This window comes from Chenopodium quinoa, unplaced genomic scaffold (genome assembly GCF_001683475.1).
Source record: "Chenopodium quinoa cultivar QQ74 unplaced genomic scaffold, ASM168347v1, whole genome shotgun sequence".
Classification (NCBI taxonomy): Eukaryota; Viridiplantae; Streptophyta; class Magnoliopsida; order Caryophyllales; family Amaranthaceae; genus Chenopodium; species Chenopodium quinoa.
In genome coordinates, this window is record NW_018742904.1 from 2091563 (window position 1) to 2105406 (window position 13844).

Here is a 13844-nt window from a genome sequence, read left to right on the forward strand (position 1 = left end):
TTCCTCTTTCACGCATAATTTCTCTCTCCTCGTTCAAGTTCATCCTAACTTAGAAAATCGAAAATCCCAACAAATTTGAAAGATTTTAGAGAGAGAAGCAATACTATGGCAGTAGAAGAGCTTGAGAAATCAATGGCAGCAACTGAGATTGAAGACTAGAGAAAAGACGATGATGATTTGGAGGAAGGCGAGATTATCTCTTTTTATCTTTGTTTTTCAATTTTATTAATTTGATTGCGAATTTATTGAATTTGGTTGTTTGAATCTTTTTGTGATGTGGGTGATTGAATTAGGGTTTTGATTTCGTTTTCTTGGAGAAATGTTATGTGGGTGACTAAGGTTTTCTTGTGTGATTTTGTTTAGTTTGATTTCTTGTGTTAGTTTCTTGATTAGCGTAGCTAATTGTTGATCATTATTCTTGGATTAAGGAAACATGAGTGTTGAATTTGTGAATCAGGTTAATGGTTTCTGTGAACAACTTGATTTTTCGAGGCATTTGGTAGGATTAGTGAGGGTTGCTTGTGATATTTATGGGTTTAATAGTCTAATAGCGTCAACTTTTTAACTGTCATTTGGTATATTGTTGATGATAATATTTAGGGGAAGAGAAGGATTTAGCTCTTCCATACAAATTGGAGCATTCTTTTCGGATATTGGAAGAACCATTTGTACTGTTACCGGAATACAAGGTTATTGGATCTTCTTGCAAGAACAATATCATAGGTCTATTGGATAAGTGACACTAGTTAAGAAATTATTCATTGAATTTTGGCTGTTGATGAATATTACATTTCTGATATCCATGTTATTGATGTCCCAATATTACGTTTTGCTCATCAAAGTGCGCTAACTCATGCCTTTTAAATATAGGGGATGGATGAAGTGATAGAGGTTTAATAGTGTAAAATTGCAAAGTAGCTCATGTCTTAGGTTATCAAGAATTGTCTTATGTCTTTACTCTCGGCATGTGGCATATTAGAATGATATTGAGAAATCTGAACTATAGTTTGAAATTTTTACTTAGTATGAAAATAAGAGTTAGCAACAATTTGAACATGTTGTAGACTTTAAAGTTTTATTCTTTCTAATTATATGATTAAGATACATGTCGTAGGGGCAGATTTTCACCGTTTCAAGAATAAAATTTAGCCTAAATGGGAGGATCCAATTTGTGCTAATGGAGGCAAGTGGACAAACAACCTCAGACCTACATGAACTTATGTGGCGAATCTGTGAGTCGACTTCCTATAACTCCATTGTGTTATTATTGAAATTTTTGAATGAATGTGGATGATACTCTGCTTATTACCAGAATATCATATGCTTCATTCATGGATTATGTCTTTAAAATAAGTGATCAAGCTTCTTTTTCAGGAAACTGGTGCTAATCATTGTTCACTTGATTGTAGACGGGTCCTCTAGTAGCATATTACAAGCTACCTCTAAATCGAGTGATGGTGGTAATTTATTCTCAATCATTGCGAACTTTATTAAATATTTTTATATTTTCCCCTAGCTCAACATGATCTTTTTGAACAGGCCATTGCTAATCATGTGGCGTACTTTGGCTTCAACACAATGGTGGTCATGGCAGTCACAATGGGTATGCTCTCAAACTTTAGGGTTTCACTTGTAGCTGCTTCCTTTTTCTTTCAGAGTATCAGAACAATCATGATGTATCTTCATTTATGCATATTAAATTCAGGTATCTCATGTTCAGTTGTCAATCTTGTCATGTCAATTTGACTCACTAATTTAATCAAAATTTCACTTAATCAGTATCAAATTATCATTGCCTTTAGTCCATTCTAATATCTTGGGTTAACATTTACATACTTTGCCAATGCAACTCCTATCTGCAATGATTAGGCCAATTTTTCCACTTCTGCCTGAGCCAAGATTGTCAGGGGACTTTATTAGTAATCACCCCCCCTAATGATCCAAATAGGAAAAGAAAAAAAAAAGGCTTACTTGAAAGTTTACCATGAGGTTTGCTTTTGATGCTTTAATTTTAAGCGAGACCTTAATTTATGGGAGTAAAAAAAGAAGAAAAAAAGTTCATTAAAAAATGAAAAGAAATCTTTGCTAATACAAGCATACTCTGTAATTTGAAAATGTGTTAGCTGAGCTGTTTATAGGGCAAGGGAATTTCCATGTTTTATTCTCTGGTTTTTGTTTCTCAGTTTGTTGTTCCTTCAGAGTTTAGTTCTTAGGTACTACATAAAGAGGAATAAATCATAATATAGCACTATATGTAGAGTATTTGAGGACCTTGGTTTCATTCACCTTATTTATGGCTAAATTGGTCCTTGAACCTTTGAACGTGCTCACTTAGTTTTACTTTAGTTTCTTGGAAGTAACAATGTTGAGTAACAAATCCGCAATTGTGTGTTGTGTTACACTTAAAAAGTTAAGACTAAATGTTTTCTCATTTGACAAATGAACAACTAACTATTTGCTCATTTTCTAAATGAGTAAAAAAAAATTGATTGCTCATTTCCCAAATGATCAAAAATTTGATTGCTCATTTTCCAAATGATCAAAGAAATGTTTGCTTATTTTACAAATGAGTAACTTATTATTTGCTTATTTGACAAATGAGCAAACTAATGGTTTTGTTGATTTAATGAATATTAAAGAAATGTTTGCTCATTTGACAAATGAGCAACTAAGTTTTTGCTCATTTGTTAAATTAGCAACTAGTTATCTGCTCATTTGCTAAATGAGCAAAAAATCGATTGCTCATTTCCAAATGATCAAAGAAATGTTTGCTTATTTTACAAATGAATAACTAATTATTTGCTTATTTGACAAATGAGCAAACTAATGGTTGCTCATTTCACAAATGAGCAAATAAATGAGCAAACTAATGGTTGCTCATTTCACAAATGAGTAAACTACACTCAATTAGCATGTAGAGTAATGTGAAAATGTAGAGTTTGAAAATTTTGAGTAGTTAATGAAATCTATTTCTTTTGGCTATTGGCAAAACAATACAAAAGACACCCACTATTACAGGTTATAAAATTGCAAAACAATTCTTTGTTCATTTATCAAATGAGCAAACTATTTTTTGCTCATTTGTCAAATTAAATGAGCAATTAATTTTTACTCCTTTGTCAAATGAGCAAACTATTTAATGCTAATTTGTCAAATGAGAAAACGATTCTTGCTCATTTTGTCAAATTAATGCTCATTTGTGAGTGTGTTTGAATGTTTTAAATACGTTAGCCTACTAGCTCAAGGGTAGAGCATTGTGCAAATGCACAAAAGATGTGGGTTCGAATCCCACGTAGGTTCATTTATGTAATGTGGAGACACAAGTTTGTATGTATGAGAGTTTACTTGTAACAAAGTTTATATACCATTTTTTTGCTCATATAATTTAGTACGAATTTGATTTTATTTTTTTTTTTAATTAATTTTGTTTATAGAGATAACCTATGTAGGAATTGAACCTACATCCCCTATGCATTTGCATAGTGCTCTACCAATTGAGCTAATAGGTTCACATATGACATGTTGCCCTTTGCGATATTGGATCAGCTCCAGACTTTGGAGAGTAGACAAAATATCCTCTGCTTTGATGTCTGTCATGTCACTGAGCTCCTGCAAAACAATAAGCCACATATTCATCACAATCGAGCAAGAAACAGAAGTACAAAAGTTTTAGTAAAAAACACTAAAAAATAGACGCAGGGATCCTCAGAAGTTTGGTTTATTTTCATTTTACAAACCTTGATAGATATGTTTCCCTTATGCTTCTTCAAGGTATCTAGAAGAACACGTGTCCAGTATTCCCTGTAGCTCAACAACCCCAGATCTGAGAGTGGCCTTTCAGGTGTGCTCACCTTACCTTCTTTCTTAGAAAATTCATAAGCAGTTGCAACCATAGCTGATGTTAGCAACAAAGAGAGAAATGGCTATGCATATATTAGCAAAATGCCGAGCATAAATTCCCTATTGTGTAAGACCATAACACCCCATACTTCATTGGATCCTTAGAATAAGAAGCAGTGAAGTAACACAGCAGAGCGAAAAATTACTAGAAAATTGTTAAGGGTGGAGGCTTACAAAATGCAATAAGAAATTTTCCTTAGCCTTTCCTCTGGTAAGGAGGAAGAGTAAGAATACAAGCCAAGTTATAGGATTCCTCTGAGTGTTTTTCATACATAGTTTATGAGCGAAGCCAACGATAAGTTGCAGGAATATGCCACCATCATTTTTACCACCATAATGCTATATAAAATTAGTGTACCCAAGCCATGATCATAAATAAATCAGATAAAAGGATAAACTCATGGACTCAAGCCAAAATCATAAAAGGATAAATTCGTGAAAATATTGATGAAATTTTAATTAGCTAAGCGCATCATATACAACATCAATCATATCTTGTACATCAATCATACTCATTTGTGAAATTAGCAACTAAGTATTTGCTCATTTGACAAATGAGCAACTAATTACTTGCTCATTTGATAAATGAGCAACTAATTACTTGCTCATTTGATAAATGAGCAACTAAATATTTGCTTATTAGTTACATCCATCTCTTTCACTTTCACTGCTTCTGCAACTCATGTTAATGAGCTAAATGCCATTTCTCACCCTTTTTCTTACACTGTACAATCACCACCACCACCAAACACTCTCTCCTTCCTCCGCCCATGTCCCTGCACCTTACCACCACCACAACCTGTCTCACTCTCACTCCCCCGTTGCCGCCTCTGTCCCCTGCACCCTACCACCACCACCATTACCAACTTATTTTGCTCATTTGTTCATTTTAATTATGTTTGCTCATTATATTTTTTTATATTATTACAAATATTTAGGTTTGCTCATTTTCAATTCATTTGCTCATTTTAAATTTGATTGCAAATTTTCAATCTCTATCAAACGAACCTAAATTATTGATTTAATTCAAAAAATTTCAAAGAAGTAAATTCAATCAAATGAATAATTGATGCAATTAAACATGAAATTCAATGAGAATAGAACAAACCTTAAAAATCGAAAATTATCATGTAATTAACATGTAATTCAATAATTGGCGATTGATGCAATTAAACATGTAATTCAATGAGAACAGAACAAACCTCAAAAATCGAAAATTATCATGCAATTAACATGTAATTAACGAAAATAATTCGAACTGAACAATTTGAAATCGTCAAACACTAAGCTTAACATGCAATTGAAAAATATTTTGTAAATTTTGATGCTAAGATCACTCATTGGTAAAATTTTAATGAAAATCCAACATTCAAACCATAAAATTCGAAAATACTAACAAAAATTAAGTAGATTACATTCGGAGAACACTAAAACTTTTGTTGATTATTTACCTGTATAATCTATGAAGCTTGTTGATTCTTGTTGCTGCTGAAATTTGACAAAAATCGAATTGAATAATGTTGAAATATTTGAACCTCACTTAAATTGAAGCTCGCAGCAGAGTATATGTTTGATATATCGCAGCAGTATAGCCGTTGATATTGTTTGATCCTAAGGCTTAGATTTGTCCTCATATATAAGGAGTGTCCTCACATAAAGGGTGGTTCTCACCGGATCCCGACCCTATATATATATATATATATATATATATATATATATCATGTGAGAATTTAGGTTTATAATAGAAACTAGAAACTCATCTGAGCCATTGATTCATTTGATCAGACGGCTGGGATGTTGTTCGCCTTTTTGCATGAGTAATGGCATTTTGGTAATTCTATCAAATCCTATCCAGAGTTCACTTCTTTTTTATGCTTTCTCTCTCTTCTTTATACTTTCTCTCTCTTACTATGAATTCTCTGTCTGGCGATTTTTTTTTCCTTCGATCTTCGCACCTTATTCTTTGATTTGGTAAATGGAGTTTCATAGTTGGTTATTCCGGTGATCAAAAGTAAGTTGTTTGATTTTGTCTTTGATTTAATTTGATTTTTAAATCACGTTTTTGTGGGTTTTATTACGGAATTAAGGGTTATTGGTGAATTATTTTGAATATAGTTAATAGAATTCGAGTACTAATTAGGGTTTAGAGTGCAATTGAGTTACATTGTAGTAGTTATTAATTTCTAACTACTCGATTAATTTGCATAAATTGGGGATTTTTTATTTTAAGGTGAATCAATGTAGAACTTAACTGCTCATCTGAGTTCACAAACAATCTTTAGCTTTAGGTGCATTATGTTCATAGGTTAATTCATCCTTTCTTTCATTTATAATCTTATTTTTGATTAGTAGTCAGTAGCTTATCTCATATTATTGTCTTAGATTACAAATTACAATATAGTTAATATTGGCGTTAATCAATCTTAGTTTGTGTACTTTAATTAATTTTGGAAGTTTATTACTTCATTTCTTGAGGTAGTTAATGGGTTTTAGTGGCTTGTTTGTGGGGCTGTGAAGTGGTGTTGTGTGTATAAGCTTTAGTTGGTGTAGTTCGTGGGTCATGTAAGGCAAGGTGAACCAAAAAAATGCTAGAACAATGCTGCCTGCTATGTGTTTGTTTGGCTTTAAGTAAGATGATTGCATATAAGATTGTTTAAGTGATAACCTTGTATAGATATAGTATAGCTTGTAGTTCGCTTTTAGGAATTAGAATTAGATACTGGTAAACCTAAATTCGCCGCTAAACTCGTTGGTGCAGCTTGGAATACTCTTTGGCCACAAGAAAGGAAACATCAGAGACAATTCATCCTGTTTGGTCTATCACTTATAGTTCAGCTCTGTTTGCACTCTGATGATTTTTTGGCTGTCTTTAGTTTGCTCGGGCAATTGTTTTTAAATAATTACAGTTAGAATTCAGTAAATAATGATTGTGAAGAAACAAACTCTTTTCTCCCTTTCTACTTGCATGTTTTCTCTAAATGAATCTTAAGGGGATGGGTTAAATTTGGTCCTGATACAGATTACTAAGCTGGTTATTGGCGTGTGTTTAGTAAGAACTGAAATATACAGATTTGCTGATTACAATAGCATTACTATATTATAAGAATTAAATTAGACTTGCTTTCGATTGTGTTACAGTGTTAGTAAGCTTAAATCTTATGCACCATATGATAGTGTTACAGTGTTAGTACAGATATTATCAAATTAGACTTGCTTTTGTGATAATTGATGAATGATTGTGGATATGACTTGTCTAAAACATCTAGCATGAAGTTCCTAGGCTGAAAAATTAAATGGCCACTCCTTCCTAGTCTTTAAGTAATAAGATTTGTATCAAGTACCACTTCTCCTTGTTAAATTGAGTTTGTGCGTTGCTAATGAGCACTAATACAAGTTCTTCCATCTGATTATTGATTCTCTTAAGTTAATCTGCACTAATGCAAGTAGTCGAGATGCTTACTTGACAATTCCTCTTTAGGTCCATTTCTATAAGAATTTTCGTTTTACTTTTAAGATTTTTGTATTTACTTTTTGAGTTTTTTTTTTCACTTTGAATATTTAACACGGAGTATTACTAGCCTACTAGCTCAACGGGTAGAGCATTGTGCAAATACACAAATATGTGGGCTAATCCCATGTAGGTTTATTTATTAGATGAATTTTTTTGTTTGATTTGATTTAATTTGTGCTATTCGCAAAGCTTTCTGTGAACTTTGATGGATTTTTGGCTGTCTATCTTTATGTTGAAACTCAATACAATGATTGACCGTCTAATTGACATTATAATGGTAATGGTCCAAATTTTCCAATGCTTGTATATATACTAAATAGATTTTTTTATTTACCTTTGAGAATTGTTTATTTACTTTTGAGTCATTTTGTTTTACTTCAATTGTTGCATCTGATTTAATACACTGGCCTACTAGCTAAATACGCTGAGCATTGTGTAAATGGACAAAAGATATGTAGTTGCCGATCCCATGAAGGTTTATTTATTAGATAAAATTATTTTTTATTTACTCCACTTTTTAGATTTTTTTTTATTGACTTTTAAAATATTTCAATTTACTTTTTAGTATTTTGAATCTACTTTTGAAATATATTAGAGGATGACTTCAAAGTACAATCTAAGAGGGCACATGTAACAAGCTTCTCTTTCTCTTTCTTACTATGAAATACTATATGATGGTGTTTTGAAAGAGTCAGACCCATACTACTGCTATATACTATTGTCAGACCCACTACTGCTATATACTACTGTATTTTTAAATTTTGATTTTTTTTTAAGCTAATGTGATTTACTTTTTAGTTATTTTGATTTACTTTTGAGAAATTTTGAGTTACTTTAGTGTGTTTTATATCTTTTTTAGAGATAACATATGTAGGAATCGAACCTACACCTTTATGCATCCGTATAGTGCTCTACTACTTGAGCTAATAGGTTTACTTTAATGTCTTTTTTATTTACTTTATATTCTTTTTTATTTACTTTAGAGATCACTTGGGATTATGATCCTTCTATGAAATTAGACAATTGCTAGTCTGGAGGACAAAAGGATTAATGAAAACCTATGATTCTAATTCACAACAAACGCAGCATCATACTCGAACTCCATATATTGACATGCCATTCTTCTAGCAAGCACCATTCTCATTCTTGCAGCCAAGGATTCTGCCATGACAACAACCAACTCTACATCTAATTTTTGCACCATAACAGCCATAATCTTCCCTTGTTCATCACTAATTACAACACCCAAGCCAACCCCCCTACCTTCGAAAATTGCTACATCTGATTTGACACACGAACTCTGCAAGAGCTTCCAGCAGGTGCCCACTAAAACTCCTCTCTACATGTCCCAGAATATCCATCAGTGTAGTTTTAATAATCCCCCACACCAGCTTTCACATCTCTGATTCTACACTCCCTTAGATTTCGATTGCTCATGTATTATAAATCATAGTTTAGCTTTTTTGATTTACTATAAAATATAATTGGTTTACTTTAACTTGGTTTCTATCTACATTTGAAATTGATAATATAATTGGATTCATTAGGGCATTTTGTTAAACAAACAGTTAGAAAAATGTACCGATTAGTTCACTTAGCTTGCAACCTCAATGCATTATGGTATCTATTCTGCTTCCAATTTTAAATCTAGACCACAACCTACTGTCCAGGTGAGGCTAATGTGGAACTACTGCATATAAAAACAATAATTAACAAAATTCAAATATGCAAATATGCAAAGTTTCATAAGATTTAAAACGAAATTTGCTTCCAACATCAATTTGTATTAGCACAAATTTTAGCTGGAAACTTCTCAACATAAGCATCTATTATAATTAGTAGAAAAATACACAAATAAATTTAATTTGCAGCAATTAAATGAATTTAAACCTATGTAGGAATCGAACTTACACCTCTATGCATCCGCACAGTGCTATACCACTTGAGCTAAGGTTTACTTTAAAGTCCTTTTTATTCACTTTATATTCTTTTAATTTACTTTTAGAGACAACGGATATATTTCTCGGCATGAAAACTTTTTTTTTTTTTGCTGACAGAAAGCAGCAACATACTTTATTAAGGAATGCTAGCATAACAGCATCCATTACACAAGGAGGAGCCTCCTCAATCCATACTCTCATCTCCACAAACTCTTTTTTTTAACGCAAAAGAGGATAAAGTGGTAAGACCACTCCTAGAATAGAAAAGAATACAGAAAGACAAAGAAAGCAAGAAATAACTAAAAATAAAGCTGCTGACAAAATGCCGAGTGAAGGTGACAGTTGAAGCAAAAGTTTGGCGAGGAACAGCAGCAAAGAAGCCTTGATCAAGCAGCTTCAAGATCTGGAATTTTAGCAGTGTAAGTGTCAAACACCTCATTAGGAGGACAGAGATGGAACATTCTTACCTGAGGTTGACATCTTCCAAGAGCAGCTAGCTGGTGAGCCAAATGGTTAACTGCCCTCCCAGCATGGAGAATAGTAACAGACAAGTTTCGTTGGAGAAGATGAGCAACGTCCCTGATAATGTTTCCCATGCCATGGTCCAAATAGGAATTTGGGTCATTGAGCATTTCCCTTAGAGCATCAGCACTTCCACATTCCTACCACCACATGATTTCAATGAAACCATATATGCCCTTGCTAATGGCCAATATATATCAATGCTACACCCATATATTTTCTAATCTGATAAGAGCAAACACAAGCTACAATTTCTGATTGCTCATATTCTAAATCATAGGTTCAGTTTATTTATTTACTTTATAATGTAATTAGTTTACTTTTATTTGGTTTCTATCTACTTTTGAAATTGATAAAATAATACTCAAAGGAGACATTATTAGTTCAATAACAGCACAGTGGGTAAGCAGCAAGTAATATAAGATTTAGCTTTATAACTTCTTTAGATGGTAAAATTGTACTAGGTTGTTCAATCTCTCTTACAAAGCCGTCACGTTGATTTGAATGACTGCTTAAGTTTTTGTGAAATATGCAGGGGCTAGATTACAATGAATTTCTAAATCAACAGATCAGCAATTTAGATTAAGAACAAAGAAATGAGCAGCTTTTTATCAACCAATGATCAAGAATAGGCAGAAAAGTGACGAGCTCTGCAATAGATTACTACCTGGCGTCCTGGCTGTGAATGTAGACTCCAACGTTCTCCAAGTTTGAAGCATTGCCAATACATCATCAAGTGTAACTTCAGTCTTGAAACCAAGTTCCGTCAATACTTGGAGTGATGAGATTTGCCAGAAGTTGGTTTATGATGTTGTGCAACATTCAGGTTGAACTCGCTCCTCGCTTGCCAGCCTTTCAAACACAGAGTCATAAAATAACCTCGTTCCCCACTTGGCAGCCTCTCAAACATCATCTCACTAGGTACAGAAAAAAATATTGTACTTTAAAATTGATTTAATTCACATTTGAATAATTTTAGTTTACTTTAGTCACCAATAAAAGACACGACTTATCTTAGACAATTAAGCATCAATGCATCATAAGCATCACTGTATATGTTAAACTTTGCCAAATTCTCCAAAAATCTCAACGATATTCACTAAAAATCGTACGTACAAAAAATGAAACAAACTTTTTGAATTTTCTATCTACTTTTAAAAACAACAGAACTTCATGAAAGAATAATATCGTATATAAGTAATAGATCATTTATAAACCAAACACAATTCATACTTCACAGCCACTATCAAGTGTACTTATAATTTGATATGCAGCAGAGTGGAATTCAGGAAAAAAAAAAAGCCTCTAACTAGAATTAAAATCGGTATTATGAGATCAAAATTAAAGTTACACTTAACTTCAAAAAATATATAATAGTTTTAGGGGACCTTCAATTTCCTAAACCTCTAATTCTACATTCCCTTTGATTTTGATAGCTCATATATATATATCACAATGTCAGTTTTTCAATCTACTATAAAATATAATTGATTTACTTTTACTTTGTTTCTATCTACATTTGCAATTGATTAAATAATAAGATTCATTGAGGCATTTTGTCAAACACTTGGTGTGCATTAAGAAATCAACAACAATAATTGAATAATCAAAATTAATTCAATGTAAAGTAAAAAAATAGACAAATTCAGGCATGAAAATCTCACTAGTGTTTAGAATCGAGCTCCAAATCATAAGCTAAAAACATTCAAAAAATCATATAGATTCAATTGTTAAAAACTTATAGTACGAATTCACTCAGTTCACATAGATTTGTTTGCAAACTCACCAAAATTCATATAAATTTGAATGACAGTACTTTCAGATCTAGGTGTTTAGAAATTCTAGCAACAAAATTAATCGTATAATCATTCATAACCTCAAAAGCTCGAATTTCACTATAAAGAATCCTAAACTGACAAAATAATTAACGATAAACCATAGATAGTGAAATTGAAATTCGTGACTCAAAAAAGAGGAAAACAAACATCTTACCTCAGAAGCTGCTTCAATGGAGTAGAGAAAGCTCGAAATCCGCTTCAATGGAGTAGGGTAATCGCTGCGCTTGAGGAGAGAGAAATGTCAGAAAGTGCGCTTGATTGTGAATTCATCTGGGCCGCTCTAAGTTAGATCCAACGGCCCTAATTAGTTCCTAGTTTCTATTATATAAGAGGTTCTCATTATAACTCGATCCTATATATATATATATATATATATATAGAGTCGGAATCCGGTGAGAACCACCTTTTATGTCATAAACCGATCCGATTTTTCAATATAAAATAAAATTATAAAAAAATTTAACTAATTTGCAACAAACTCCCAATAATAGTGTAATACTGTATTTGTATTTTGGATTTCAAGGAAGTGTTTTTTTTTTTACAAGTATTTTTTAGTTGCCTAAATAATCAAGTGAACCTTATTGCATCATTGTGCTTGAATTTGTTGTGTTTATTTAAATTCTTATAATCACTACGAAAGTTCATAAAATATAAGATTTTAAACAACTCAAATCAAGGGCATTTTACCAAAAGAAAAACAAATATTTCAATATTAGTAAGCGCATCGGATATCCGGTGATCCGATCCGAAAATCGGATATCCAGTTTTTTTCAGATAGGATTCATATCGTAGTTTTCTCGATCTGAAATTTTCGGATTGGATCGGATCGGATATCCGAAATGGCCACCCCGTGCAAGCACCAGCAAGTGGGCATAAATTTCAATTCCAGTAATCAAAATATTAAAACCAAATTTCAATTTTCAGATTAGTGCATGCTAGCACCCAAAAGAGATGCAGAAATTCCTATACAGAATAACTAGAGTAGGATCAGCATCATCAAACCTACTTCCCAGCAAAGTATAGCAGCTACAACTGCACAAGTCACATATTTTTCTCTAGTCACCACCAGCATAAGTTATTAAATTATAAAGGACTTGAGGAGAACTTTTAAACTAGTTTTACGAGAGAAAATTGAAAAAGCTCATACCCAATTAATGAAATAAATAATGACATCATATTAACAAACTATGCTGCCTTGAAAACCTGAGTTTTTCTAAAAACTCAGAATAATGAGTTTATTGCTAGGTAATAACTGTTAGAGCAAAGCTGGACAGTGTATGTAGAAAGAAAGCGGGAAGATTTCTTGTATTATTTTGATATATACAAGAGTACTTTATATAGGGGTGAGGGATGCCTTTTACATTATTGTGATGCAATGAAGAGTCACAACTTTTGGCATTTCAACTACTCCTAATAACTCTAGTACATTCAAGTTTATTCACTGATTTCTTCACTAATTGCTGAACACTAAAAGTCTCATTTACTAACACTCCTCCTTGAGACTTTTGGCCATCATACCAAGCTTGAGTATGAGAAACTCAAATCTGCTTTTTGGTAAAGCCTTAGTCAAAATGTCAGCTAGCTGGAACTCAGTAGGACAATGAATCAGCTTAACTTCTTTCTCTTGCTCAGCTTCTTGAAGTGCATAATACTTAATCTTCATGTGCTTTGTCTTGCTGAAACAAACTGGATTTTTTGAAATAGCAATTGTTGATTTGTTGTCTACTAGAACTTCAGTAGCTTCTTCCTGTTTGTGTCTCAAGTCAGCAAGTATTTTCCTGAGCCACATAGCTTGATTGACAGTTGCCGATGCTGCAATGTACTAGGCTTCAGCTGTGGATTGAGCTACTACTTCATGCTTCTTCGAAATCCATGAAAACACTCCAGATCCAAGTGAAAAAACATATCCCATAGTACTTTTCATGTCATCGTTTGAACCACCCCAGTCACTGTCTGAATATGCCAACAATTTGGAGTTTGCACTTGCATTAAACATAACACCAAAATATGAGGTTCCTCTTATATACCTGAGCACTCTTCTGGCAGCACCCATATGAACATCACTTGGTTCACTCATGAACCTTGAAAGCAAACTTGCCACGAGCATCAGATCTGGCCTTGTGGTTGTTAGGT

The 13844-nt window shown here is 32.8% G+C and overlaps 1 protein-coding gene and 2 long non-coding RNA genes across 8 annotated transcripts; 2 read left to right on the top strand and 1 right to left on the bottom strand.

Moving 5' to 3' along the window:
- LOC110727360 lies at positions 1 to 1727 on the top strand. 3 transcript variants are annotated; one of them, XR_002512538.1, is made up of 4 exons: positions 1 to 689; positions 1115 to 1232; positions 1375 to 1460; positions 1540 to 1727. It is a non-coding gene; the product is annotated as an uncharacterized LOC110727360 (long non-coding RNA). The 3 variants fall into 3 exon arrangements; XR_002512539.1 differs by having other exon boundaries at positions 1121 to 1232; XR_002512537.1 differs by having other exon boundaries at positions 1 to 1232.
- A 3972-nt stretch (positions 1728 to 5699) lies between these two features.
- On the top strand, positions 5700 to 7027 carry LOC110727363. The gene is made up of 2 exons (XR_002512542.1): positions 5700 to 5911; positions 6659 to 7027. It is a non-coding gene; the product is annotated as an uncharacterized LOC110727363 (long non-coding RNA).
- A 2403-nt stretch (positions 7028 to 9430) lies between these two features.
- On the bottom strand, positions 9431 to 12044 carry LOC110727362. 4 transcript variants are annotated; one of them, XM_021906925.1, is made up of 4 exons: positions 11866 to 12044; positions 10541 to 10790; positions 9819 to 10013; positions 9431 to 9754 (listed from the first exon to the last, which is right to left on the bottom strand). In XM_021906925.1, the coding sequence occupies exons 2-4, from the start codon at positions 10604 to 10606 to the stop codon at positions 9536 to 9538; spliced, it is 480 nt and encodes a 159-aa protein (XP_021762617.1). In that variant the 5' UTR covers positions 10607 to 10790; positions 11866 to 12044; the 3' UTR covers positions 9431 to 9535. The 4 variants fall into 4 exon arrangements, 2 of the variants coding, with proteins under 2 accessions (XP_021762617.1, XP_021762618.1); XR_002512541.1 differs by having other exon boundaries at positions 9431 to 10053; XR_002512540.1 differs by having other exon boundaries at positions 9431 to 10098.
- Positions 12045 to 13844: the final 1800 nt, after the last annotated feature.